The sequence below is a fragment of the Condylura cristata genome, unplaced genomic scaffold, assembly GCF_000260355.1.
Source record: "Condylura cristata isolate star-nosed mole 26May11 unplaced genomic scaffold, ConCri1.0 scaffold00014, whole genome shotgun sequence".
In the NCBI taxonomy this organism is placed as follows: Eukaryota; Metazoa; Chordata; class Mammalia; order Eulipotyphla; family Talpidae; genus Condylura; species Condylura cristata.
In genome coordinates, this window is record NW_004567115.1 from 16,887,754 (window position 1) to 16,913,548 (window position 25,795).

Genomic DNA, 25,795 nt, shown 5'->3' on the forward strand with positions numbered 1-25,795 from the left:
TGATTGGACTGGAGGCACCAGGAAATGAGACATCTATTCCTGGAAACCTGTCCTTGGGTGGTTGAACTGTGACCCAGGCTGTGAATCCATTTGCTAAGTTGAATTTGCGCAGGTTCTGAATTTGCGTGGGCTATGATGTATGTAACAGCCAATAAGGCCTATATATTCCCTGACTTTGCTTTGGTCGGGGTCTTGCCTGAACCCTCCGTCCTGCGTGTCCGGCAGGAGATGGCTTGACCCTGGCTAGCCAGCCCAATAAACTCTACTTTGTGAATTGCATTCTTGTGTGACGCTCTGTCTTTCGCAGTAATGGAGTTCTCGGACCCTAACACATGTTGCCATGGAGATAAGAAAAAATATTCCTGTAAATAAAAGATGGCCAACAATATTGGCTGATGACAGGTCATGTAAGATGAGTTCTGAAAAGGCCTACTGGGTTTAATCACATGGAAATATTTGGTCACCTTAATAGAGAAGTAAAGATCATGGACAGTGTGGGAGGAATTCAAATTACAGTCCATTGCATAGTAAATGGATGATATGAGAAAAAGAAAAACCCTCCTTCAAGAAATGGGGTTAAGGGGAGATGGAGAGAGAGAGATAGAGAGAGAAGTACATATAGGTATAAGAGTTTTGAGCCTGAGAGAGAGGTTGGAAATTTTTTTAAATATATATTTTTTACATCAGTTTTAATTTTGAGATGAATTTATTTAAATACAAAGGGAAAGTTGTACTTATAAGAAAATACTGAACATGCAGAAGGAAGACAGAATAGTGCAAATGCAAGATTTCCCAGAAGGTAGGAGAGGAAGGGAGTTCAGAAATCTTGTGGTGGTGTTCACTCAGAAAAATGAAGGTGAGAAGGAGGAATGGATGAATATAGTAGCATTGGGACTGGAGTGAAACAGCTGAGGTACCCACCTTAGGCATAAAATTTAAGAAGATACCAAAAAAATCCCAATAGTGAATATAACATTATTTTAGCAATAATCTCAATAATAATAATGCAAAAAAAAAACATGATGAAAAAATAGCAAAATTTTAAACAAATACAAGATCAGCTATGGGCAATTTAGTGGTGATAAAGTGGTTTTCTTCAGAAGCTTTCAATCTTTGTGAAGCAGGAGGGAGGTTGACTGGTGAGGACAGGTAGGGAAGCAGAGTAGAGGCTGGAGGTGAGAGCAGAGGTAGACATTGTGGAGAGGGAAGGCAAAGAAAAATACAGTAGGGATGATAGGGCAGATTTGCACCTACTTGTACATTGACCTACTTGTGTGAGCTCAAAAGCACTGGAACACAGAGCAAGCACGGAGAAGGAAGACAGATTTATTATCATCCAAGTTCTATCAAGGAAAGAAATTTAGGATATTGGCAAGATAGTTAGTTATAAGAATGGTCCATACTTTTAGTTGGTAAAATAGGAAGTCAAAACATGAGAAATAAGATAAATTAATTGTAAATTTAAAGCTCTAAAATAGAATGTAAATGTCGCATATTATGGGCTGGATTGCAAATTACCAAAACTCATACACGGAAGTTCTAATTTCCAGTACTTCAAAATGTGACTATGCTTGGAGATAGGACTCTTTAAAGAGATAATATGATTAAATGAGGTCATTAGTGCAGGCTTAATCCAACATGACTGGTGGAAATCTGGACACAGACAGTTACAGAGGAGTCAGTTTATACCACATGTAGTACAGGGAGAAGATGGCCATCTAAGCTATGGAACGACCTTGGAAGAAATCAATCTTGAAGACAGCTTGATTATGGACTTCTACCCTTCAGAGTTATGACAAAATAAAATGCCTGTCGTTTAAATAATCTGTTCTGGGATATTTTGTTATGGCAGCCCCAGCGAACTACAGTACTATATAACTTAATAAGGAAAGCTCAGATAGAAAAATTTAGGATGGAGGTCTCACAAGGTCAGACACCAGAGATAAGGACTTAAAACTAACCAGGCTATGGTCATTTTCAGGAATCTGAGGGAGAGTCAGAAAAGACTATCAGCCAGAATTGGGGGGCAGCAAGGAAGATCAACCAAATCTGACTCCAAGATGATAATTTCCACAATAATTTCATCAAAGAACACTACAAAGAAACACCCCTTGCTTTGACAAAAGTCAGCTCTCCTAGCCACTGTGTCTATGCAGACGCTTCTTTTCTTAGACTTCTAAAAAATGCAGCTCTGGTCTTTTACATTAGTCTGTCTGTGTCTTTGCAGACATCTCTTTCTTTCTTTCTTTCTTTTTTTTGTTTGTTTGTTTGTTTTTTCCTTTCCTTGATAAACTTGCTGTGTGCTGATAAAGGAGAACATCTCCTGAATTTTCTTAGAGGCATCCAAGCCCAAGAACCCTGCACACCAAACCCCATCATCTGGAACCCAACATAATAATGTAGAAATAATAATGTAACTTCATACCTCATTAACTACCACCTTTTCTCATGAACCAGACCAAAAAAGGGAAATTACAATCCAGATGATGACAACAGACTTTCAAAGCCACATTAGGTACATGAAGGAAATTAAATCATATATTTTCAATATTGAAAGAAAAGGCATTGGTATCTGCAGAAAACATTGTAATAAATACATAAGTTTTATATGCAATGCATATGAGATCAGCACATATACCATTATGATTAACATGTTACCAATACTCCTGGCCAATGTAACAAGAAAAAGCTATAAGCTCTGTAAGGGCAGGAAAGGTAAAACTAAAACATTTGCACAAATATGGTATCTACCTTGGAAATAAACCAAGAAAATAGAAAAAACTATCAAAATTTGTAAATGCAGGAATTTAAAAAGTCTGGCAGGTTTTTCCTTACCGCAAATTACCCATATAAATTAAAAACATAGTATATCATGCACAATAATACAAGCTAATATGCCATTGATAATAGCAACTAAAACTAAGTTTCTAGGAATTAACCAAGAATGTAAAAGACATTAATGGAGAAAATTATCAAAATTTGAAGACATAAAAGATGATCTGAAAAAAGTTTACTTTTTTACATCCTTTTAAATAGGATGACTCAAAATTCAAATTCTTAGTGAATTTAGTTTTAATCACAATTTTTTAATCTCAAATTTCTATAAATTTTATCCAAGAATGTGTGTGAAAAACAAAAAATTCATAAATAGACAAGTTAGTCATAAAATCAGTGAGTAAAGAGGAAGAACTTGGTTTGTAAGATATTTAGACAAATTAATTGCAGATACCAGCAACGAACACAAAATGGTTTGGGTGTAAGAACTGATACTACAGACCAATATATTAGAACAGGGTGCCCAGCTACACACCTAACACATAAAACCAACATACATGCGACTAAGAAGCATCAGGGATCCTATCTATTTAAAACAAAGAGCTGTCAACTCTATAAAGGTGATTTAGTGGCACCTAGAATGGCTTACAAACCCTGGTATCTAACAAATACACAGATATTTATTACTTACTTGGGACTGATCCAGGGACACCTTAGCTGAAGGGCACACAGGAAATTTTACCACTAGAGAGAATAAGAAAACAAGCAATTCTAAAATTTCTTTTTGAGACTGTGCCAAAAATGAAACATGATGTCTGGTGTCTGTTAGTGTCAAACTAGACACGTTTTTCCTTAGGCAGAGGCACTAATATCAACCTCCATATTATGTAGCAAGTGACAAGCACAACCAACATTTAAAACATTTCGGTGTCCGACACAAATGAAAAGAAACTATGGAACACTAGGCATTTCTCCAACACTCCAGGGGACTTCTCAGTTCAGGGCCTTCTGATGCTCGAAATTCTCTTCCCCCAAATATTGTTGCTCTCTCCCCTCCTTAGAGGTCTTTGCACAAATAGCACACCATCAGAGAAGCCCTCAGTAACCACTCTATTTAAAAGCTGCAATTCCCTTCCTCCTATGGTCATCTCCCCTCACCCCCTTACTTGCTTACTTTTTTCCTCCTTGCAACAACTGTTTTGTGTTTCTTGTTTGCATCCCATTTCTTGAATGTAGTCTCCATTAAGGCACACTATTTTTTCTTTATGGCCAATGTTCATCCCTGGCATACAGAAGGTGCTCCATAAATATTTGTTGGCTATTGTATTTTAGAATTCCCCTTGACACAGGTAACAGTACTAAATAAAGTATGCATCATTTTCAGAGCAAATGCTCTGGTGAATCTTCTTGACCTGAGTGGAGACACATGTATTAAACCTGAAAGTTCAAGTGGAAAAATCTGTAACTCGCCCTTCCTAATGTTTTTGTATTTGGGAGTCTGGTAGTGTTCATTGAGTCATTTGAGGAAAAATATATTATCTTCTAAGGAAAAGAGAGATGAGATGTCCAGTTCTTCTAAATTTCTCTGCAATTGTGTGTCAAGTCTCAAAAGTCACATTATTTGAACTGAACAAATACTAACAAAAAGGGATTATCAATTCGGGAGTTATGCCATACACATCTTGATAACTTCCGTGACTTTAAACCTTGAAAATGGACGTCTTAGTCCCTTTAAGAAACTCTGAAATATTTTGCTACGGCATTTCTCCCTTCTCTGTGGTGCCCCCTCGTTGTTTACTCCTGTAGTATCCTAAACACATTAGCGTCTAGCGCCAAGACCTCCGCAGCTACGCAGCCCGGCGACTGCAATCGCATTTCGTTCCCGCGCGCGCCTCGGCTCCCCTTCATTTTCCCTCCCCTAGTGGCCAGACGCACTGGCGTTCCGCGCGCACCTCTCACCGCGCATGCGCAGCGTGTAGACGCCACACGTTCCCGGAAGTGGGTGGTGTCCTCTGGAGTTTGTGTGGCCGCCGCCGCGGGAACGCGAGAGCCCGGTAATTTTTCAAGGAAGAAAAGACGAAGCTTTTGGGCTTGTCTCAGAGTGAGTGAGCGTTGGGCGCCAGCAAGTGCCTGTATACCTGACACCTGGCATGGAGGATGGGCAGAGCCAACAGCCTGACGGAGAGGCCGTGGCTCCCGCGCGACTGCGGACGCCGCTTTCGGAGGGTGGGGAGGAGTCGCAGCCTCAGAATCCTGAGGTGAGGAGACCGCCTGAGCTCCGCTGTCGGTGCTCGCCGCGCCTGTCACCCGGGTGCCCCCTTCTTTCAGGGTATTGCCTCGAATCCTCACTCTGCGTGACTTTGACCCCAACCCCGATCCCAGCTTTCCCTGGCCCCCAGCTCCGGCAGCCTTTACTTGGCGTGCTTGTCCTTGAGCTCCCTCGGGATGAGAGTAAATAATAAAAGAAATGTGTGGCTGTGGCTTTGTAAGTTCGGAATGGGAATTCAGCCCTCCACTTTTCTTTGTGCGCTGTGGCTAGAGCCAAGCTAGCCCTCACCTAGAATTGGTGGGTTATGCCCTTTTTTTTTTCTTTAATCGCACCATATGCCTTAGGTTTGTCCCTTCATACTATCTTTAAGCCCGTTGCCTCCCAACAGGCGATTGGGCCTATTACGTGGAGCTTGATTTTTGCCCACTTACTAGTCACTGATGTTCTGAAGGGTTTTTGTTTTGTTTTGTTTTGACAGCACACTGGTAGATCATAGTTAGCGAGAAAAAAGTTGTTTAAAAAAAAAAAAAAAAGAAGGGTCCTAAAGCTTCTTCATCCTATTTGACTAATGTAACTGTGGGCCAGAGCTGTGAATTGTCAGTAATACCAATATTGGTCATTTTTTGTTAGTAACAGGTATTGATTACCTTTCAGAAAGTTTCCTAGCTTTCTTCCATCTCCAGTCAGTTTCTCTCCACAGCAGTTTGGTCTGGAATAAGACTGAGCTATTCCTTGCCTTCAGATTGCTGTCCACCGCCCTGGATCCTGTTTCTATTGTAATTGCATCTCACAATGCCCCTGGTCCGCTGGCCTCCTTAGTGCTTTTAGGATGGCTCGTCATTCTTGTTAAGGGTCTTTATATTCTCCTTTTGCCCTGAATTTTTTTCTGGGTCTCTGCAGTTTCCCTTAATACAACACTTTAAATAATATCCTTCCAGTGTCCCTTTTTACTAAAGAACAGTCTACTACCTCATCTCCCCCTTCAACCTGAGAAACTGTCAATAGCATTATCATGTCAGTCAGTTTCAAAAGTTTTTTACAGTTTATCTTTAATAAGTGAAATCTGGTTATACTTTATTATAGTTGAAAGTCTTAAAACTTTGAAATATGTGGCAACTTAAGGCCTGTCTAGCTTCCCAATTGCTTTTAATTTAAGCATCCTTAAATTAATGAGTTTTTTCAGTCTCAAATAAAATTTTTTGTTGGAATTCTAAATTTCCATCCCTAATGTCAGTAGTTTTTTATAAAAAATACTTTTTTTAATGAAACAACAAATTGTATCCATTCAGAAAGTTCTGAATTCATCATTATAGAAAAGGAAAAAAACAGTTTTGGAGTACCTGTCTGTAACCCAAGATACATAGTTTTAAGTTCAACAGTGCTTTTAAGTACTTTGCCACACAGGTTCTGGCTCATATTTCTGTTGCTAACTGCATCTCACAGTAAATCTTTGTTTGGTACTTACGATTTTCTGTAGTCATTTACCATTATGTAAAGATTCTCTTATTTGGATAATATATACAGATCATGCAAACACGAAAAGTGAGAAAATGTCACACAAGTATTTCTTTCCTTACTGTGGAATCTGGCCAGTACTGTGTGTGACATGTGACAAATGACACATAGAAATGCGTGTCCATCACTGTACTATTAATAAACTAATTTTATGGTTTTGTAGGTTAATACATGCAGGGCTTTTAGTATTTTCTTCCTGCTCCTTTGTGTATTGACTTGAGCATTCCTTGGAAACCATTAATGTAGACCTGACATTTGGAAAGACACTTTTTGGTCACTGAGAATGGGACGTTGACTGTAATTCAAACTTGATTGAAAGAAGAGACTAGAGTTGAACCTTGAGAGGAAGCAGATCTTGCTTTCTAGAAATCATTCTTTATAGCCTTCCTGGCAGAGTCCAAGAGTTTCTCGTGGATAATTTTTGTAGCCACAGTTTTAGATAAGAATTAAGGAAGTGAATCAAAGAGAAAATTTAATCAAGGTGAAAGTTTGCTTAAATTCACTAAAATATCTGTTTTGGTAGATAAACTTATTCATTGTTAGCCTAATTTTGTCTTCTATCAAAGATGAAATTTAAACTTCACAATAAGTTCAGAGACAAAGGATATATTATCCTGATTAAATTGGAATGATAAAGTAACAGGTATCAGAAATTTAAAATGTTTTGGAAAGCTGATTGTTTTCTTTGCCATAGGTCAGTGTAATAAAGTTTATACATTTGTCATCACAAAACACCAATATAAAAGTTATTCCTTAATTTATGAACAGTTCACACTTTGAAATTACGGACCTCATCCTGAAAGCAGATAGAAATAATTCTTGAGTATTTAAGCATAGCATTACTTTTCCAGTAAAGATGTGTTGTATTAAATCAAGACCTGAAAGTAGAAAAAAGTCCCTGAATCATCAGGATTAGTTTTAATTCAGGAACTGAATCAGGGATTATGGGCCTATGTGTTCTTCCCTTTTTTTTTTTTTTTTTAACATTTATGTTGTTTATTTATGCACACAAGAACTGGGGTCTAGGCCAGAGATTCATTTGGCAAGAGGATTCACCAGAGACAGAGTGGGGAGCAGAATAGGTGGATTGACAGGTGGTACATTGCTGAGGGTAGCAGTGGGTAAAACTGGAGAGGTCTGCTGTGCCATGTGGGTTAGATCCTTGGTGGGGCATCTAACTTGTGTAGCAGTGAGTGGCAACAGCTTGGTAGTAATGAGACTTTAACCCCCTGGTCCACCAGGGAGGCCCTGATTATCCCTTCTTAATCTGTAATTGTAGTCCACAAGGGGATAGTGAAGCAGATTATGACTGAATTAACAAACTTTCATATGGATTATTAGCAAGTACTGAACTATTTTGGGAATTCTGGAACATTTCTAAATTTTATAAAATTGCATGTGGAACATTTGGTAATTCCTACTACTTGTGGAATGATCAGAATCAGGTCACGTTTTTAACAGCAGTTTTGATTTTTGAAAAGAAAAACAGTTTATAATAATTTTCGTTCACCTGAATAATTAGTACATATGTATCTTTTGTATTTTGAAGCTGAACATATTTCCTTCTTTCCTTTGCATACAAGGAAGTTTTTAACTAGTCCATTTTGTTTTTATATTGGACATTTTCTGTTAACTTTGTGAAATACAATCAGGTTAAAAATCCTCAGAAGTCACTGATATATAGCGTACTTAAATGTTGCAAAAGTTTATTTAAAATTGATTTGTCATTTTCAGAATATTGTTAGTGAAAAGATTTGTTCTGCAGTATGTGATTACAAGTAATTATTAATAGCTACAGTGGCTTTGTTATTAGGAGCCTGGTATGCATAACCTCATTTAATTCTTAGACTAGTCTTGCCCAGGGGCTTCCCCGTGGAACAGCACTTAAAGTCTCAGCACTAACAAGCTATCACCAGTCATTGAGGCAAGAGTTCTAACCCTCCCCCACACGCCCCCCACCAGGGAGCTGACCCACATGGCCAGCCATGCAGACCTCTCCTGTCTTGTCTGCTGCTCCCCTCAGCAGTGCATTTTAGTCACTCTGCCTGTTCTGCTCCCCACTCTGTCTCTGGTGAATCCTTTCATTCCCCCCAACCCCCTCCCACCTCTGGCCTACACCCTAATTCTTGTATGCATAAATAAATAAAAATAAAAAACTTAAAATAAAAAAAAAATAGACTTTCCCAAATTTTATTTACCATTACCAACTATAAGTTGAGATAATTATTATTTTACTTTATTTTATAGATAAGGAAACTGAAGATCAAAAGCTAGTAAGTACCTAACTAGGACCATGCTGCTAGTAAATGGATATTTGGAGCTCTGTGCTGTGGTGGTTGTGATTCCAGCATCAGTTTTTTTACTTAGCATCATTGCCTTTAGGGAACTTCATTACTCTTAGGAGAGCAACGTAAATTGTATTGGAAACATGACTTCCTATACTTAGTCTCTCAGCAGCTGTACTAGGCACTATTCATTAAAAATGTAACATGAAGATGCCTTAGGAATTTGAATCCTGAAGATGTTTAAACTAATATTAAACTGTGCTTTGTTTTTTGTGTTTTTTTTTTTTGGTAGAAAAAGCAGCGATGTAGGTTTGATGGCCAAGATACAAAAGGATCCAAGTTCATTACCTCCAGTACAAGTGATTTCAGTGACCCAGTTTACAAAGAGATTGCTATCACGAATGGTTGCATTAATAGGATGAGTAAGGAGGAACTCAGAGCTAAACTTTCAGAGTTCAAGCTTGAAACCAGGTAATTAAAAATTAACACTTTACAATTATGTAATTCTTTCTAGAAAATCTTGAAAACATTGAACATATAAAAGTAATCCATAATCTTACCATAAAGAAATAACCATTACCATAATTTCAAATAACATTGTCATTTAAGTTTTTATGAATCTCTGTATGAGATTGTTTGTGTACAACTCTTAGTATTTACATCAGCATTTTAGATGATCAGACTAAGAAACTTAATTCAAAGTCTAAGAATATATTGATGATATACTAACAATGTATAGAAGTTTGTGGCTTACATATCAAATGTGTTTTAAATTTTTTTTAATTGTTCATTTGATTCCTGGAAAATTACATCTTGTTTTATTGAGAGTAAATAACATCTTTTTCATTTTGTCCACGAATTTTCTTTATTTTTAATAGAGATTTCCTTTGAAACCAGGCAATTTTAAGAAATCACCTACCAGAAAATATATTTTTTATGTTTTAGTTTAGTAAAAATACACATAACGATACTGTGCTTTGTTTAAATGTATATTGAATGAGAAAACAGTGCAGCTTAGCCAGCTCTGTTTGTCTTAAGTATTTTTAATGAAATGCATACATAAAGTTTTAATAGTTTTTTTTAAAAGATTTATTTATTTATTTATGCTTACAGAACTGGGGTACAGGTCAGAGGTGGTAGGTGAGAGGATTCACCAGAGACAGTGTGAGGAGCAGAACAGGCAGATTGACAAACTACACTGCTGAGGGGAGCAGCGGGCAGGTCAGAGGAGGTCTGCCACACCATGTTGGTCAGCTCTCTGGCTCGAGAAAGACCAGAGAGGACTAGTCTGGATAGTAAGCAATGAGAATTTTTTTTTTTAAAGATTTATTTATTTATTCATATGGAACTGGGGTACAGGCCAGAGATGTGGAGGGTGAGAGGATTCACCAGAGACAGAGAGGGGAGCAGAACAGGCAGATCGACGAAGTACACTGCAGAGGGGAGCAGCGGGTGGGTCAGGAGAGGTCTGCCATGCCATGTGGATCTCCTCCGGGGAAGGAGGAGATCGAACTCATGCGGAAGTGGCTTTAGCTTCTCAGTGCTGTGCTTTAACCCGCTGCACACCAGGGAGAGCCCGGAACTTAACTTTTTTTTAAAAAAAGCTTACATGTGTAACTTTTCCCTTTTAGATTGTCTGGGTCATTATTGTAAGGAAATTTTTTACCTCATATCTCTGTGACTCTTATGAAAGTGCAAACTTGAGCAAAACTTTTGCCCTTCTGAGGTACAAGAATCAGTACTTCTACCCGACATGCACTGGAGCTAGAGATCTAGGTGTGTGTTTATACCTTCATTCAGCAAGCACTTGTTTATTTCTTTTTATAGATTTATTCATTTATGCATACAAGAACTAAGGTGTAGGCCAGAGGTGTGGGAAGGAGAGGATTTACCAGAGACAGAGTGGGGAACAGAACAGGTAGCTCTACTGAAATACTCTGCTGAGGGGAGATAGGAGAGGTCTGCTGCATCATGTGGGTCAGCTTCCTGGCTGGGGATTGAACTCATGTTTCAGTGATAGCTTGACAGTGCTGAATCTTTAAACCCTGCGCCACCAGGGAGGCCACACTTGGTTATTTTTAAGCACTTTAATAACCATTGAAGTCACAAATGTAAAACAGATATGTTCCCCTTTTTGGGGAAGTTCATAGTCTCTTGGGAAAACATATACTATCTCAGTACAGAGTGATTAGTGCTCCATTGGAGGTCTGTCCAGGTACAGCACAACAATACATAAAAATTAAGGACCTCCAGGTATGGCACTTGAATTTTGTGGGCCAAACAGTAAGGAAGGTATTGTAAATGCAACTCAGTACACGCTCTGACTTTTTTTCCCCCCAGCTTTTGTGCGAGTTATAGAACATGAATTTGTACCACATACCAAGCAATGACTATGTTATGGCTTTTCTGCCATATGCCACATGCCGTAGGGAATAGGAATATTTGAAAATGGCACTAAAATTATAGATGATTGCCAACTCGTGAAGGAACGCAGTATTAAAATCTGCATTTTACTTTGTAAGCAGAAAGAAACCTGTGAAGGTAGTTCAGCAGGAAATTGGCATTAGTGTTTAATTCCTAAAGTGAAGACTAAATAGGAGGATTGTGATAGTGAAGTGCCATTGTCCAAGAAGGTAATACCAGAGAGAATATGCCAGAGATATTTAAGGAGAATCAGGTTCTGAATTTGAATTGACAGAAATGGTGGTTATTTAGATATGAATGGGCAAGGGAGAGGACAAGTGCTTCTGGAGCAACAGGTGTGTTGTGTTGCCTCTGTGCTTACAGGTAATCCTTTAGTGAATGTAGTTTCTCAAAGAAAAAAAGGAATAAAGACAGAGTAATTTAACATTGTCAGATGACATAGTCACTCACAGTACCTTAATGTGAAAGGAGTTAATAGAAGCTAAAATTCCCAGAATGCCTTGTTACATTTTAATTATGACTAAGGTCTTATTTTTATTATCATTTTGTATTTGCAAATCATAATAGGACTCAAGCAACACCCAAACAAGTCCTAGTACCAGTTGTACCTTTTAATTTTTGAAGAAACATAATGTATGAAGCACATAACTGCCATTATCAACCACTGTTAACTATTTAAAACAACCTTTTCCCTACCACTACCTCCTATTTGTGGAACATATATTTGGAAAATGTGTATAATATACCAAATCTTATTCTACTCAAGGTAAATTAAGAAACCTTCCAATTAAAGACCTACTGAGTATTAAAAGTATTCTTGTAGAAATGGTTTCACTCATCTTCTATGTTAGTTTTTCTAATTAGGGAGTTAATAAGCATCCACATTTTAAAAAAGGATTTATTTATGCATATAAGAGCTGGGGTATAGGCCAGAGGTGTATGTGTGGGATTGGGAGGCAGGAGAGGTGTGGATGAGTGGATTTACCAGAGACAGAGTGGGGAGCAGAACAGGCAGACTGATGAAATACACTGCTGAGGGGAGCAGTGGGTGAGACAGAAGAGGTCTGCTGAGCCAAGTGGGTCACCTCTCTGTGAGGCATCAAAGTCAGGCTGCAGTGTCTGCTGATAGCTTGATAGAGCTGAGATTTAACTCCTTGAGCCATCAGGGAGGCCCTAGGCATTCAGCTTTTATGTTTAATGCTTTCATAGTTACAGGGTTTTGTTGAGCTTTCTGACCTTTAGAAGCCAAAAGAAAGGAAAGGCAAAGCATAGCGTGATGTGTTCAGTTTAACTGAATTTTCATACTCTGAAATTTGTATTTGACCGTAATTCATCGTTAATTTCAGTTTTTATATCCTGTATGTCATCTTATTAAATAAGGTAATAATGGCTGTGTAGGTGGTATATGTTGACAAGACCAGTATGTATTGGAGAAAATGCTATTGTATGCTATAAAGATGAAAAGTTACTTGCAGAGGAAAATACTGATATTTTGTTAAGTATATTTCTTAATTAGTTTTTTGCTGAATTAGCTTTGACTCTTGCTTTCTTTGCATTTATTTTGGCTAATATTTGTTAAATTGTATTATGACCATCTTTGTTTAAGCCAGTACAAGTTAAGATTTTTGACTGCAGAATTCACCTATAAGTTAATTTTGTTCTCATTTTCCTTAGAGGAGTAAAGGATGTACTAAAGAAAAGGTTGAAAAACTATTACAAGAAGCAGAAACTGATGGTGAAAGATGACAGTTGTTGTGACAGTTACTATGACTATATTTGTATCATTGACTTTGAAGCCACTTGTGAAGAAGGGAACCCACCTGAATTCATCCATGAAATAATTGAATTTCCTGTTGTTTTGCTGAATACTCATACCTTAGAAATAGTAAGTAAATTGTTATACTTTAATTTTATTTTTATCTGCAGTTTCTGGGATTCACCAGAAAGGCAGAGAATCTCACTGTGGTTTTAGCTAGAATTAGCATTCTAAAGTGGGTTTTTGCTCTCGCTGTGTGCTTTGTTTCAGCTTAATTTTTTTTTAAGTTTATTTATTTATGCATACAAGAACTAGGGTACAGGCCAGAGGTGTAGAGGGTGAGAGGATTCACCAGAGACAGAATGGGGAGCAGGACAGCCAGATCTACTGAAACACACTGCTGAGGGGAGCAGCAGGCGGGTCAGAAGAGGTCTCTTACACCATGTGAACAGCTCCCTGGCTGGGGATCAAACTCTGAACTTGTGCTGCATGGCTGCAAACAACTTCATAGTGTTGTGCTTTAACCTCTTGCACCACCAGGGAGTTTGATTGTTTCAGCTTGATTAATAGAAAAAGTCTAATAAAATCACTTCATAGTCTATTCATTTTCCAGTAGCCAAAATTATGCAGTATCTCTTTTTTTCTTTTTCTTTGCTCTGAACATATACCTAGCTATACATTAGAATTTCTTGGGGAGTACACAAAGCAAAAACAAAATAGCCAGAGGCCTGATCCTAGTCTAAGAGTTTCTGAATTGTTTGTCAAAGTGGGGCCCTTGGCATCAGCTTTTTAACAAAACTTTCCAACTGATTGGTAGTTAAGAACCACGGCTGCAAAAATAATAAAAATAATCTCTAAAAATAATAAATTTCAAAAACCACCTTTCAACTAACAACTACCTTTCTTCCTAATGAAAAGTTTACGAGATAGTGACTCTTCAAACCTTAGCTTCTAAATCTTATGATATATGTGTTTTAGGGGGTTAATACATTATTAATTCAGAAAGTCTCATTTGCTTTGTAAAATTTGACATGTCAGTAACTTCTGTGGTTTCCCTTGTTATACGCACGTGGAGTAAATATTATGGGAGTAAGTATTAAGTGGTTTGTGTTCTAAAATGCATAATTTTTTCCCTTATGGCTAGTCAAAGCCTGAATCATTCTGTTTACATAATTTCATTTTTCAAAGCAGATTAGAGGTTAATAAATAAAAAAAAAACTATGAAGGTAAATAATATTGCGTATCACTGTAGATTCCACTGCTCTAGCAACTCCCTTTTCTCATTTACACATTAATGATTTATTGCTGCTTACTACATTCCTGTCACATCCAGACAAGTTATTTTTACCATAAAAAGCCTCCACTCAATCCCATTTATGTCATTTCTTTGTTCTTTCACAGAAAATTTCTTTAAAGAAGTTATGTGGACTTATGTTTCCTCCTATTCTCTCTCAACTGACACCACTGGGTTTAAATCCCATCATTCCATTAAAATCCCTTACAGTGTCATCTTTCACCTGTACCTAAATTCTGGTAGAATTTGACTTCTCTGTACCTGAAGCACCTTCTTCAAGTGATAGCCAGTATACCTCATTCTCTTGCTTTTTCTCCAGCCTCAATGGATTCCCATTTGCTTTCCCATTCCCTCCTTTTCTTCCCAGCTTCCTAAAGTCAGACACCCCAGGGTTCGAACCTAGGTGGTCTTCTCCCTATAGATCCCCTTCTTTAATGGTTTCATCTAGTTCTTTAACTTTTAGATACTAAAATGCTGATGTATGCCAAATAGATCTCTGCTTTTCGCTTATTTGACATCTCTACTTGCACATTTAAAAAGACATCTTAACATATCACAAATTGAATTTACTGTTTCTGCCTTACTTGAGTGATGACAATGCTTTGTGTGTGTGTGTGTGTGTGTGTGTGTGTGTGTGTGTGTGTGTGTGTGTGTGTTGCAGAACTGAGGTGTAGGCCAGAAGTAAGGGGGTGAGAGATAGGTTGGGGAGTAGAACAGATCTACTGAAATATACTGCTAAGGGGAGGAGCATATGAAAGTCTCCTATTGGATTAGCTCCCTGGCTGGGGATTGAATTGGTGGTTGGGTAGTAATGCTGAGACAACCTCTAGGCCACCAGGGGGGTCCCCAGCAACTCTTATCTTTCTAATGCTCTCTTCTGAAACTGCATTGGAAGAACCCTATCTGAACCCTGATCTTTTTTTTTTTTTTTTGGGGGGGGGCAGGATCTGTTGTACTTACCACTTAGCTGGTCTCTGTTTTAATCCTTATCCCCTGATAGTCAATTATCAGTTCACTGGCTAGGTTAATCCTGATAAAATTAAGTAAGATCATTTCACTCCTCTTTTTAAAATCCTTCAGTGACCCTCCATTTCACTCAGAGTAAAAGCCTTATTCCTTACGTGATCTGGCTTTTTGATCCCTCTAATTGCATTGTCTGGACCAGCTTGCTGTTCCTCAGAAAAGCCCCTCGTGCTGTACCCCACATCTGCCAGGGCTTTGGCTCTAATTCCTCTCCTTCAGAGGTCTTCGTGCTCATTTGCTCCCTCCATACCTTCTTGCTTCTCATTTTCTAGATGAAGAATATCTGGTTACCTATTTAATAACATTTTTGTAACGCCACCTTAACTCCTGTACTTCATTTTTTTAAATATTCCTATCATCTTTTAACTTATCAGCTAGGTGGTAAGTTATCTAAGTGATTGGTAAATATTTAGTCAATGAATGCATAGTTCTCTATACCATCATTCTGTTAAAAGCATTAAATAGTGAATAAAGTTTATGAATATTATTCAGTATTACCAGCTTGTAATAGTAAGGGAAGTTTGCAGCCTATTTTTGAAAGATTTTCTTTTAAAATTCTAAAACAAAATATTAACAATTAAAAGGATGTAGACCTCATTAATCTATGATGTTAAATTAAGTAAAATTTTATCTCCTATAATACATCTAGTAAGTAAATATATAACTTTTGAAGCAAGAATAATCTCTACTATTCTTTTGCTGTTTTACAGGTGTTAGTAACTATTTATAATTTAGCTTAATACACTACTATATAGAAATAATTTACCTTTAGAAAGTGTGTTTATTTTTCTTAATTTTTCAATCTTATATCAAAGACTATTTTGTCTTTTTCTCATATCTACAATTTTATGCATTGCTAACTTTAAACTTACATTTTTTGAAATTATCCTTAGTTTTTAACAAATGACAGGGTAAATCTGGTTTAGGGAGCCAGAATTGGTCTAGAGAAAAAGCAATTAGAGATCTGAGCCTGGTGATAACAACCGTATTGACCTTCCAGAATTCGCTAAGATGTTAAGTATGAAATGAGAAGACAAGCATGAAAACCTGAAGAGGTTAAAAATTGCTACAGAAATGTATCAACAGCTTATAAATACATATCATGTCAGATTTTGACTATTTAGAATTCAGTTTAATGGACTATGAAAATAAGGGCTGCTGAGGAATAAATGAAAATAGTGATCTACAGCTAACATAACTGAAGATAACATTGCTTCAAGGAATTTATTTCCATTTAAAAAACTATATTGAAGTAGTTTCCACTCAAGGTTTTACATGTTCTAAACTATTAAATGACAATTATCAACCTTTTGTTCTTCAGAAAAATGTTTACTTTGGTTTGGAAATTTGCTTTTCTAGGCACTTGGCTTTTCTTTTTAAATTTTATTTATTGAGAAGTGATTTTTAATTAAAAAACTAGAGTATTTTGGTAGTGAAGAATTATCCATAATTGTCAAAACTCTAGAAAGGTCTGTATGTGAGCACCTATAAAATTAGAACTTTCTGTGGCTGAATTGTCATGTATGATATGTCATGCATCTTAAGTCATAGAACATATTTTAACTCGCTGTCCTTCCCTTACAGGAAGATACGTTTCAGCAGTATGTGAGACCAGAGATTAACACACAACTTTCCGATTTCTGCATCAATCTAACTGGGATTACTCAGGTTATAATTCTCTGTTCTTTTTTCTGGGGTATGAAAGAGTTTTTAAAGTAGGGATTAATTTGCTAGTTTAAAAAGATTAGTAGAAAATGTAAAATAATGTGATACTTTCCTTGCTTGGTAAAGATCTTTTGTATTGTGATAACTAAAAAGTAAAAAAGCAAACTAGTCTGTTATGACAGAAGGCAAGCCATGGTTAACTCTGGGATTGCTAAGGGGCAGAAGAACACTTTTTGGGGCTGATAGATATTTTCAACATCATGATTATGAAGATGGTATATGCAAACAAAAATTTACCAGACTTGTACACCTCAGACATGTTCAATTTATTGTACACAAGTTATGTACCAACAGAGTAGTTTTTAAAAACGAAAAAAGAAAAAGCAGATTTTAGATCTGGTAAAATTTTTCTAAGACTTTTTTTTTTTTTTTTTTTTTAAGATTTATTTATACATACAGAACTGGGACATAGGCCAGAGGTGCAGGGGCAGTGAGAGGATTCACATAGTCAGAGTGGGGAGCAGAACAGGCAGATTAATGATATACCCTGCTGAGGGGAGCAGCAGGCGAGTCAGAAGATCCATCTGCTATGACATGTGGATCAGCTCTGTGGTGGGGATCAAACTTGCACCTAAGCAGCTGTGGCCAGCTTGCAATGCTGCGCTTTTAACCGCTGTGCCCACAGGGAGGGCCAGACTTTCCTTTTTAAGGGGTTGTAATGAATCTGAATATTTCATTTGTAGGCATCCCTGGTACCTAGGGCATTAGTAGCAAAACTGTTACCATGAAGGCCTGAGTTTGATCCCTGGCCTGGGAGCTAAGCTAACCCATATATGGCACAACAGACCTCTCTTGTCTTACCTGCTGTTTCCCTCAGTAGTATATTTCAGTAGATCTGCCTGTTCTGCTCCCTACTCTGGTGAATCCTCCTATCTCCTTCATCTCTGGCCTATACCCCAGAAATAAATAAGAATAAATAAATGCAAAAATAAAAGAAATTCCTAAAAATAGATAAAACATTTTATTTGCGTGTAGCACTAGTAAAGTAAGTACTACCATGCTGAACTTGAAGATAAATTTACTAAGTTTCTATTACAATTTGACTTTTTAAGTATGTTATTTTTTTTTAGTCTCTGATTTTTGGTTATATTCTAATGAGGTAGTAGACCCTTTGTTCATTTACATAGTTGTTTTACTCCATCATTCACTCACTTAATGACTATGTAAATAGAAACTATAATATTTGTCAAGGTATTAAGAGATATAAAAATAGTCAAGTTAGTGTTTATGTCTTTTGTTCTCAGTCTTAAGTTAGGACAGACAGAATAATGACTAGAAAGTCAATGTTTATCTCAGGCTGTTATGGGTATCTGTAAAAGGGACTTCTGTAACAGAAGGAATGGAAAGGCTGTCCTGGAAAAAAGTGTTCAAGTTGGTGGCCTTGGCCTGGTAGGTAAGTTGACAGAAAAGAATGGCTGGGCATTTTAGTTATGAACAGCAGAATTCGGAATGGTTCAAATATGTATGGACTGTTAAGAAAGTGGTCACAGATAAAGCAGAGTGATAGACAGAAGCAAGCCAGATTGTGAATAGTCTGGTGTATCTTTATCCTGAAAGCCTTGGAAGTGTTTGAAGAATTTTAGGTATGAAAGTGATACGTTAGATTAACATTAGAGGAAGATCAGTGTGGCAGTAGTGTGTAGTAAGTGTAGAAAGATGTGAGCTTTGAGATTAGGGAGCCACCTTATGGAAGTGTGACTTTCAGCTGATAGAAATTTCCCTTTTTGTCTCTGGACAATTAGGCACTAGAACAGAGACTTAAAAAAAGGACCCCCTGGGGCCTCCTCTCTCTCCCGCCCTCCCATCCCCACAAAAGAGCCAGTCATCCAAATTGTTTTTTAAATTATAGACTTGACTCACAACATGAGAAAACTTAATAAGGAAAAAAAATTACTTTGTGATAATGAAGATTAAAAAAGAGGAAGAGAGAGCACTAGAGATTATCTTAAGTCTAAGTTTGGGAGGATTACATATTTCAGTTGATATTAGTCTCTAATACTTGGCTATAAATAATTTTTAATTGCCTTAAAAATGAAATGTAAAGTGAATCTCAGACAAGGAAAGCATAAAGAACATAAAACATCACAGATAAAACTTCACGGTTGTTTTCCCTCGAATGTCTGGTTATTTTATTGGACTCTATGTAACTGCCCAGATTTTTAAATATATTTTGCTTTCATATCTTCAGGATCAGGTGGACAGAGCTGATACCTTCCCACAGGTACTAAAAAAAGTAATTGACTGGATGAAATTAAAGGAGTTAGGAACAAAGTATAAGTATTCCATATTGACAGATGGGTAAGTAGGAAAGTTATCTTTTTCAATCTTTTTTTTTTTTAAAGATTAAAGATCTTTTCACTTAACTTTCAGAATTCCACAAAAGGCATTATTTACTAACAGCATTAGAGTTCCTGCAGAAGACATTATTTTTCTGTTCTTAATTTCTAGTTTAATGTTGAATTCTAAGGATTAAACAGGAAAAAGAACAATGATAAATTTAATCCAAGTCTAGGGAGTTAAGAGAAATATAACAATATATAAAGCAACTTTACTAAAACTTTTATGACTCTCCTAGCTGAGAAAAATCCCCTGTGTACTTAATCATACTTTCCTCTCCACTGGAAGGCTCTCTTTCTTGACTGTTCAAAGCCCACCTTGTGTTTTACTCCAGATACTCCAACTTACGGTGATCTGTTTTTCTTGAAGCCTTACAGCTGCTATGATATGTGCCATTTATGTTGGCTTCTGATAAATACTCTGATATTTAAGCTGTATTTATGTTAGCAAGGATTTAAAAATCTATTGAAAGATTCTTTTGCTACTTAACCTTCCGTGTTATCGTGTGTTGTATATATATTATATTGTCTTCACATAAAATTGTTTACTTGTAGTGCTAAACTCAAAGTATGACAAAAAGCATTTGTTAAGTAAAAAGTTAAGTGGGAAGATTGGAAAGGTTAAAACAAGTGTTACCAGCATCGTGCCAAGTCAGCACGTATACTATAATGTAATTAAGGTCGAAGAAAAGACCTAATCAGCTTCTGTTTCAAACTCCAGAGAGCTTGTACACTAAAGTTGTGATGTCACCAACATAAAGGGTATAGAGCCCTGCAGGCAGTAGGAAAAAGAACACTGAATTTAATCGCATAGTAATTGTGTTAAAAACAGAAGTTTTGGGAAATGTTTAGAAATCTATTACTGTTTTTAAACATGAATGAGCAGAACACAATGTTTGGATCTGGGCAGATCCTTTAGAACCTGTGCACTTTCACATTAACACAAGTTGACTAGTGTTACAGAAACATGCCATAGTAAGCAAATTGCACATTAACTACTTGAAGGCAACTACTTTTGTCTCTTTCACCTATTTTGCTTCGTTGTTTTTTGGCTGACTTAATAGCACCCTCGCAAAAACTGCCATGTGATAAACCTGACACTGAAAGTAAACTTAACAATTAATTTAGAATTATGACCATGTATCACACAAGATAGAGGTCTGCCCAGGTAAACAGAACATAAAAATGATCAAAATGACACAAGTGAGGATATTTGGGGGGAAATGAACCTAATAAAACTAAGTAAAAGCAGATTTAATATACCTAACCTGTTCTTTGTTTCTCTTTTTTAACGTTAACTTCTCAATTAGTATTTTTGAAGAAAGGAGGTTAATTTTCTAAGCATGATGTTATATGTTAACATCAGACAGGTGATGTGTAAATAAAAAGCAAATAGTTAAAGTATTCATTTGTAAGAACAGTGTATTTATTTGTTTTCCTGTTTTTGATTTATAAGTTCATGGGATATGAGTAAATTCCTGAATATTCAGTGCCGGCTAAGTAGACTCAAATATCCTCCTTTTGCTAAAAAATGGATCAATATTCGAAAGTCATATGGAAACTTTTACAAGGTAAAATTTCTTTATTATACTACTATCGATAAATTTATTGTATTTTTCATGTATGTTTTGTTATGATTTACTAAGTATTTTTCACCGAAAAGGGCCATGTAATTAGTTGTTAGTTTCCAGATTCCAAATTTGTAAATGATCTTACGAGTTTAGGAACAAAAGGTGTATTTCTCATTTAACTTGTTACCATTATTCAAATAGATTACTTCATATATGTGATCTTTAGTAACAGGTTTGAAGCTCTAGGGGTATTCAGTGTATGGATTATTTGGGGTAAGATGCTCCTTTTTATCAAAATTGATTATTGTACATTTAAAAAATAATATTGCAAGACTTTTTTATCATGACCCTCACCAGTATTACACTCTAGTTTTGTGAGAGGAAAAAACTCTCACTTTTTTAAAACTGTTTTTTCCCTAATATTAATCTTTTTTTTTTTTTTTTGTGCATAGAATAACTAGGGTGTAGGCCACAGGTATGGGGGGCTGTGAGAGGATTCACCAAGACAGAGTGGGGGACAGAATAGGTAGGTTTACTGAAGTACACTGCTGAGCGGAGCAGGTGACGAGACAGGAGAAGTCTGCTGCACCCTATGTGGGTCACCTCCTTGGCTAGGGATCAAACTCAGGCCATAGTGATGATAGCTCTGAGACTTACCCCATAGACTACCAGGGAAGCCCCATGTTTCTTAAATGTTTATACTATTTCTTGATATATTTACTTAGTTATATATCATATTTCTTGTTACTTAACTTAGTTTGAGATAGCTGTTGAGTTCCAAATATCAGAGATGGGGAGAGTATTCGAATTTTGGGATGTGTAAGATTAAAAAAGTGATTAGTTAAATAGGTTGATAATGCCATCCAATATCATCTTTAATTCTTTATCTTTATTGCCTTTAGTTACTTAGGAAGGCTAAAATTTTGTGAGTCTCAGAAGTCAGTCAAATAATCAGTCAAGTAAAATAAATACATCTCAGGAAAATAATCATGCAAAATAATTAAATCTCTGTTTAAAAGGTTAGACCTTCAATTTAGCTATCTATCCAGAACAACACATTCTTTTCCGTAAATAATTTATTAAGTCAGAAAGCTTTATAGTTGTCTTGAGGATTCTTTATACTGTCTATATTTTCATATAAAAAATTTTTAATTTTAAGATAATTTTTTAAACTGAAGGCTTATTTGCTTCATTTGAAAAAGAATTTTTGCCTTTTGCCTAATTTTGTTAAAGCTATAACTGTTGATTTTCAATGTATTGTATTTACAGTAAATACTGTAACTTTTATAGTAACCTTTTACATCCTGAAAATTTATTTACTAAACTATTTTTCAGGTTCCTAGAAGTCAAACCAAACTGACCATCATGCTTGAAAAACTAGGCATGGATTATGATGGACGGCCTCACAGTGGTCTTGATGACTCCAAGAACATTGCAAGAATAGCAGTCAGAATGCTTCAGGATGGATGTGAACTTCGCATTAATGAGAAAATGCATGCGGGACAGCTAATGAGTGTGTCCTCTTCGTTGCCACTAGAGGGCACTCCAGCTCCACAAATGCCGCATTCTAGGACATAATAGCATTTTTGCTCTTTTACTCTTGGATCGTTCACTCAAACTGGAGTTGCTACAAAGAGATAGCAGATGAATACTTATTGAATTAGTCCTGCAGCGCAAGATTCAAGCACCTTAAATACTTAGAATCTTTACAGTTATAGATATATATGTGTGTATATGAACAGATTTTGTAGGGAGGGCATGTTGAATTCTTTGCCACCAGCACTTTTGATATGAACAGTATTGGTTACACAGTAAGAGTTCCTGCTTAGAACTGAGTTCTTTATTTTAAGGTATCCAAGGTGTGTTCTCTCTGGTTTTAAAATACAAAGGCTTGTTGGTGCACTCCTTGAATGTCCTATCTAATTAATCTTAGAATACATAATTAATTCTTCGTTAACATCAGTAGATAAAATCACATTTTGAAATGTACAAAAGATTGGAAGGTGGGTCTTTACTAGTTTTTGGTTTTAAGAACTTTATAGTGCTTTTCAGTTTTGAAGTTTGTGACGTTCAGCTATGTGTTATGAATTTCATGAAGTGCTTGGCACACTCACTCATCTACCACATTTCTTTTCAGTTCATAATTGGAAGACTTGTGATAAATTTATTGGGTCTAATTAAAAATTCAGTTGCTGATGAAATTAAGGAAAAATCAGAAGAAAATTTACCTTTTAAAGGACTCTTCAAGAGCTATAATTGGAACTTACAGTACACAGATAAACCAGTGGGTTTACTTTGGACTTGACTTTTGGGTTCCCCTCCCTCTTGTGACATAGATCTGCCCAAATTCTTAGATCTGAGAGATCATGCTTTGAAATAGACTTCAAATTAAGGGTCATCATTTAATTTTGCATTTGTAGAGAAGATGATGAGTGAAAGTGAAATGTTTTCTACCTTACGTTTTTATTACTGAAAACTGATTTCACATAGTCCGTGGCTACTAATGTTAAATATTTAATTCTTAACTTATTCTAAAAACAAAAGTGCTTACAGAGTTGAGAAAGTAAAACTCTTCTTTATCTCAAAGCTAAAAATACATATTTTCAGAATTGAATTTCCCTTGCAGCTTTCAAGGTACAATTTCATTAACATTGTTCCTTTGCCTTACTTTCTGATAATAATTATGATGCTGCTTTATTTTAATGATTTATGTATTATAATCACATGAATTTTATAAAGGTCTTCTAACTGATGCATAGGAGAAAAGTGGTTTTTTTTTTTGTTTGTGTTTTAGTTTGAGTTGAGTTGTGGTTTCTTGCTTGAAGGAATGAATTTCTGCCTTTGAGTAGCAGTCATAGAATCAGTATAATAACTAATAATTGGACAAAGACAACCTGATATGGATTATAATAAAACAGGAGAGCTAAGTATTTTAGGATTTAGAATAGAATTGGGTATATGCTGAGATTTTCATGAATTCAAAATACCCCCATATAAATTTTCCATAAATTGTTGCTGAAAGTTTTAACATTATTCAGGTACTTAATGAATTACTGTGCCAGGGCAAAGGAATAGAAAATAGCAAATTGCTCTGCAGATGTGGCCTCTGGGTTCCCTAGGCAACTCTTTAGGGGGCTTTCCACATAATCACCTTACTAGAGAATTTAAGTTTGTGCTGTGCAAAACTGATTTCATCAGTTTCCAGAGTTGCTTATCAATGGCCAAAACTATAATTGGGAAGTCTGAGAATGGCAAAGGAATCTTGCATTGTCCTTTTTTGTTTCTAAGTCAAGCTGCTAATTCTTTGCCTATATTCTTTTTGCCAAATATCCCAAGTACCATCAAGCTCATTTTGTACTTTTTTAGACTTTCAGTGTTAGCTCTTACTACCCTTTTTGCTTAACCAAATATTTTATCTAGTGAAGCTTTATAGCCCTAATTTTTAAAATTTATTGAGGAATAATTGACAAACACAGTTAAATATATTTAAAGTGTAAATGTGATGATTTCCTAAATATCTACAGATTGATTACCAAGTTTAACATAATTAACACACCCATTACCTCATATAGTTAACTTGTTTTTCTTTTTGGTAGTGAGAATGCCTAATTAATTTATTCTCAGCATCTTTCAAGTATACAAAATCTTATTATTAACTATAGTCATTATTTTTTGTATTCTTTGTATTAGATTCTTTTCTTGTAATTGAGAATTTCTACCCTTTGACCTATATCACCCTGTTTCCACTATCAGACCTTGGCAACCAACAGTTTTCTGTTTCTGTGAAATTGGCTCTTTTGTTTGTGTGTATCACTTCTACATGTAAGTGATACTATATAGTATTTGTCTTTCTCCATCTGGCTTACTTCACTTAGCACTCTAGATTTATCCAACATTGTTATCGATAGGGTTTCTTTTATATGGCTGAGTAATATTCCATTATGCATATGTATATACTATTTTTATTTTTTCAAGTTTTTAAATTTTCTCTTAATAGAAGTGTGTTTAATTACAGCATATTTGTAAATTTTCAGTCTTCTGTAAATGATTCTGGTTTCATACCATAGTATGAAGAAGAGAGACTTGATGTTTTTTCAGTCTTAAATTTGTTAAGACTTATTTTGTTACCTAACATGATCTATCCTGAAGAATATTCACTGTGTGCTTAAAAAAAATGTATATTCTGCTGCTGTTAAAAGGAATGTTCTGTATGTATATACTAGTTGGGTTCTGTTTGGTTTAAAACACCATTCAAGCTTATTTCTTTATTGATTTTCTATCTAGGTGATTTGTTGTTGAAAGTAGAGTGTATAAAGTTACCTACAGTTAATTGTATCACTGTTTTGTCTTCAGTTCTTTTAATAATTGTTTAGTATACATAGGTGTTCCAATATTGGGTATGTATATATTTACAATTGTTAATATCCTCTTGATAAATTGATTGCTTTATCATTATATAATGACTTTGTCTTCTTATTACTGCTGTTGAGGCCATCTGTTTTGTGTGATAGAAGTATAGCTATCCTTGCTCTCTTTAATCACTTAGACTTTTTTCATCCCTTCCCTTTTTCATACCTTTTTTCATCCAGCCTGTGAATGTCTCTAAAGCTTGGGGGAATGAAAGGTTTTCTAGGCAGTATATATGGCACATATACTAAGTGGTATAGCAGATACCACTTACATTCTGACAATTGTGTTGTTAGTTGATTTCATTATTGCGTAACTGTTACCCAAACCTAGAAAGGTAAGCCTACCAAGGCTGTATGGTATAGTCTGTTGGGACCACTGTCATATATGTAGTGCATCATTGATTGAAATGTTA

General features: G+C 36.0%; 1 protein-coding gene across 1 annotated transcript; it reads left to right on the top strand.

The window, feature by feature from the left end:
* The first annotated feature begins 4,823 nt into the window (after positions 1-4,823).
* On the top strand, positions 4,824-25,348 carry ERI1 (exoribonuclease 1). The gene is made up of 7 exons (XM_004682459.2): positions 4,824-5,033; positions 9,137-9,315; positions 12,943-13,153; positions 16,926-17,009; positions 19,255-19,364; positions 20,859-20,973; positions 22,309-25,348. Exons 1-7 carry the CDS (start codon positions 4,926-4,928, stop codon positions 22,549-22,551), a joined length of 1,050 nt encoding a protein of 349 aa, XP_004682516.1. The 5' UTR covers positions 4,824-4,925; the 3' UTR covers positions 22,552-25,348.
* The last annotated feature ends 447 nt before the right edge of the window (positions 25,349-25,795 follow it).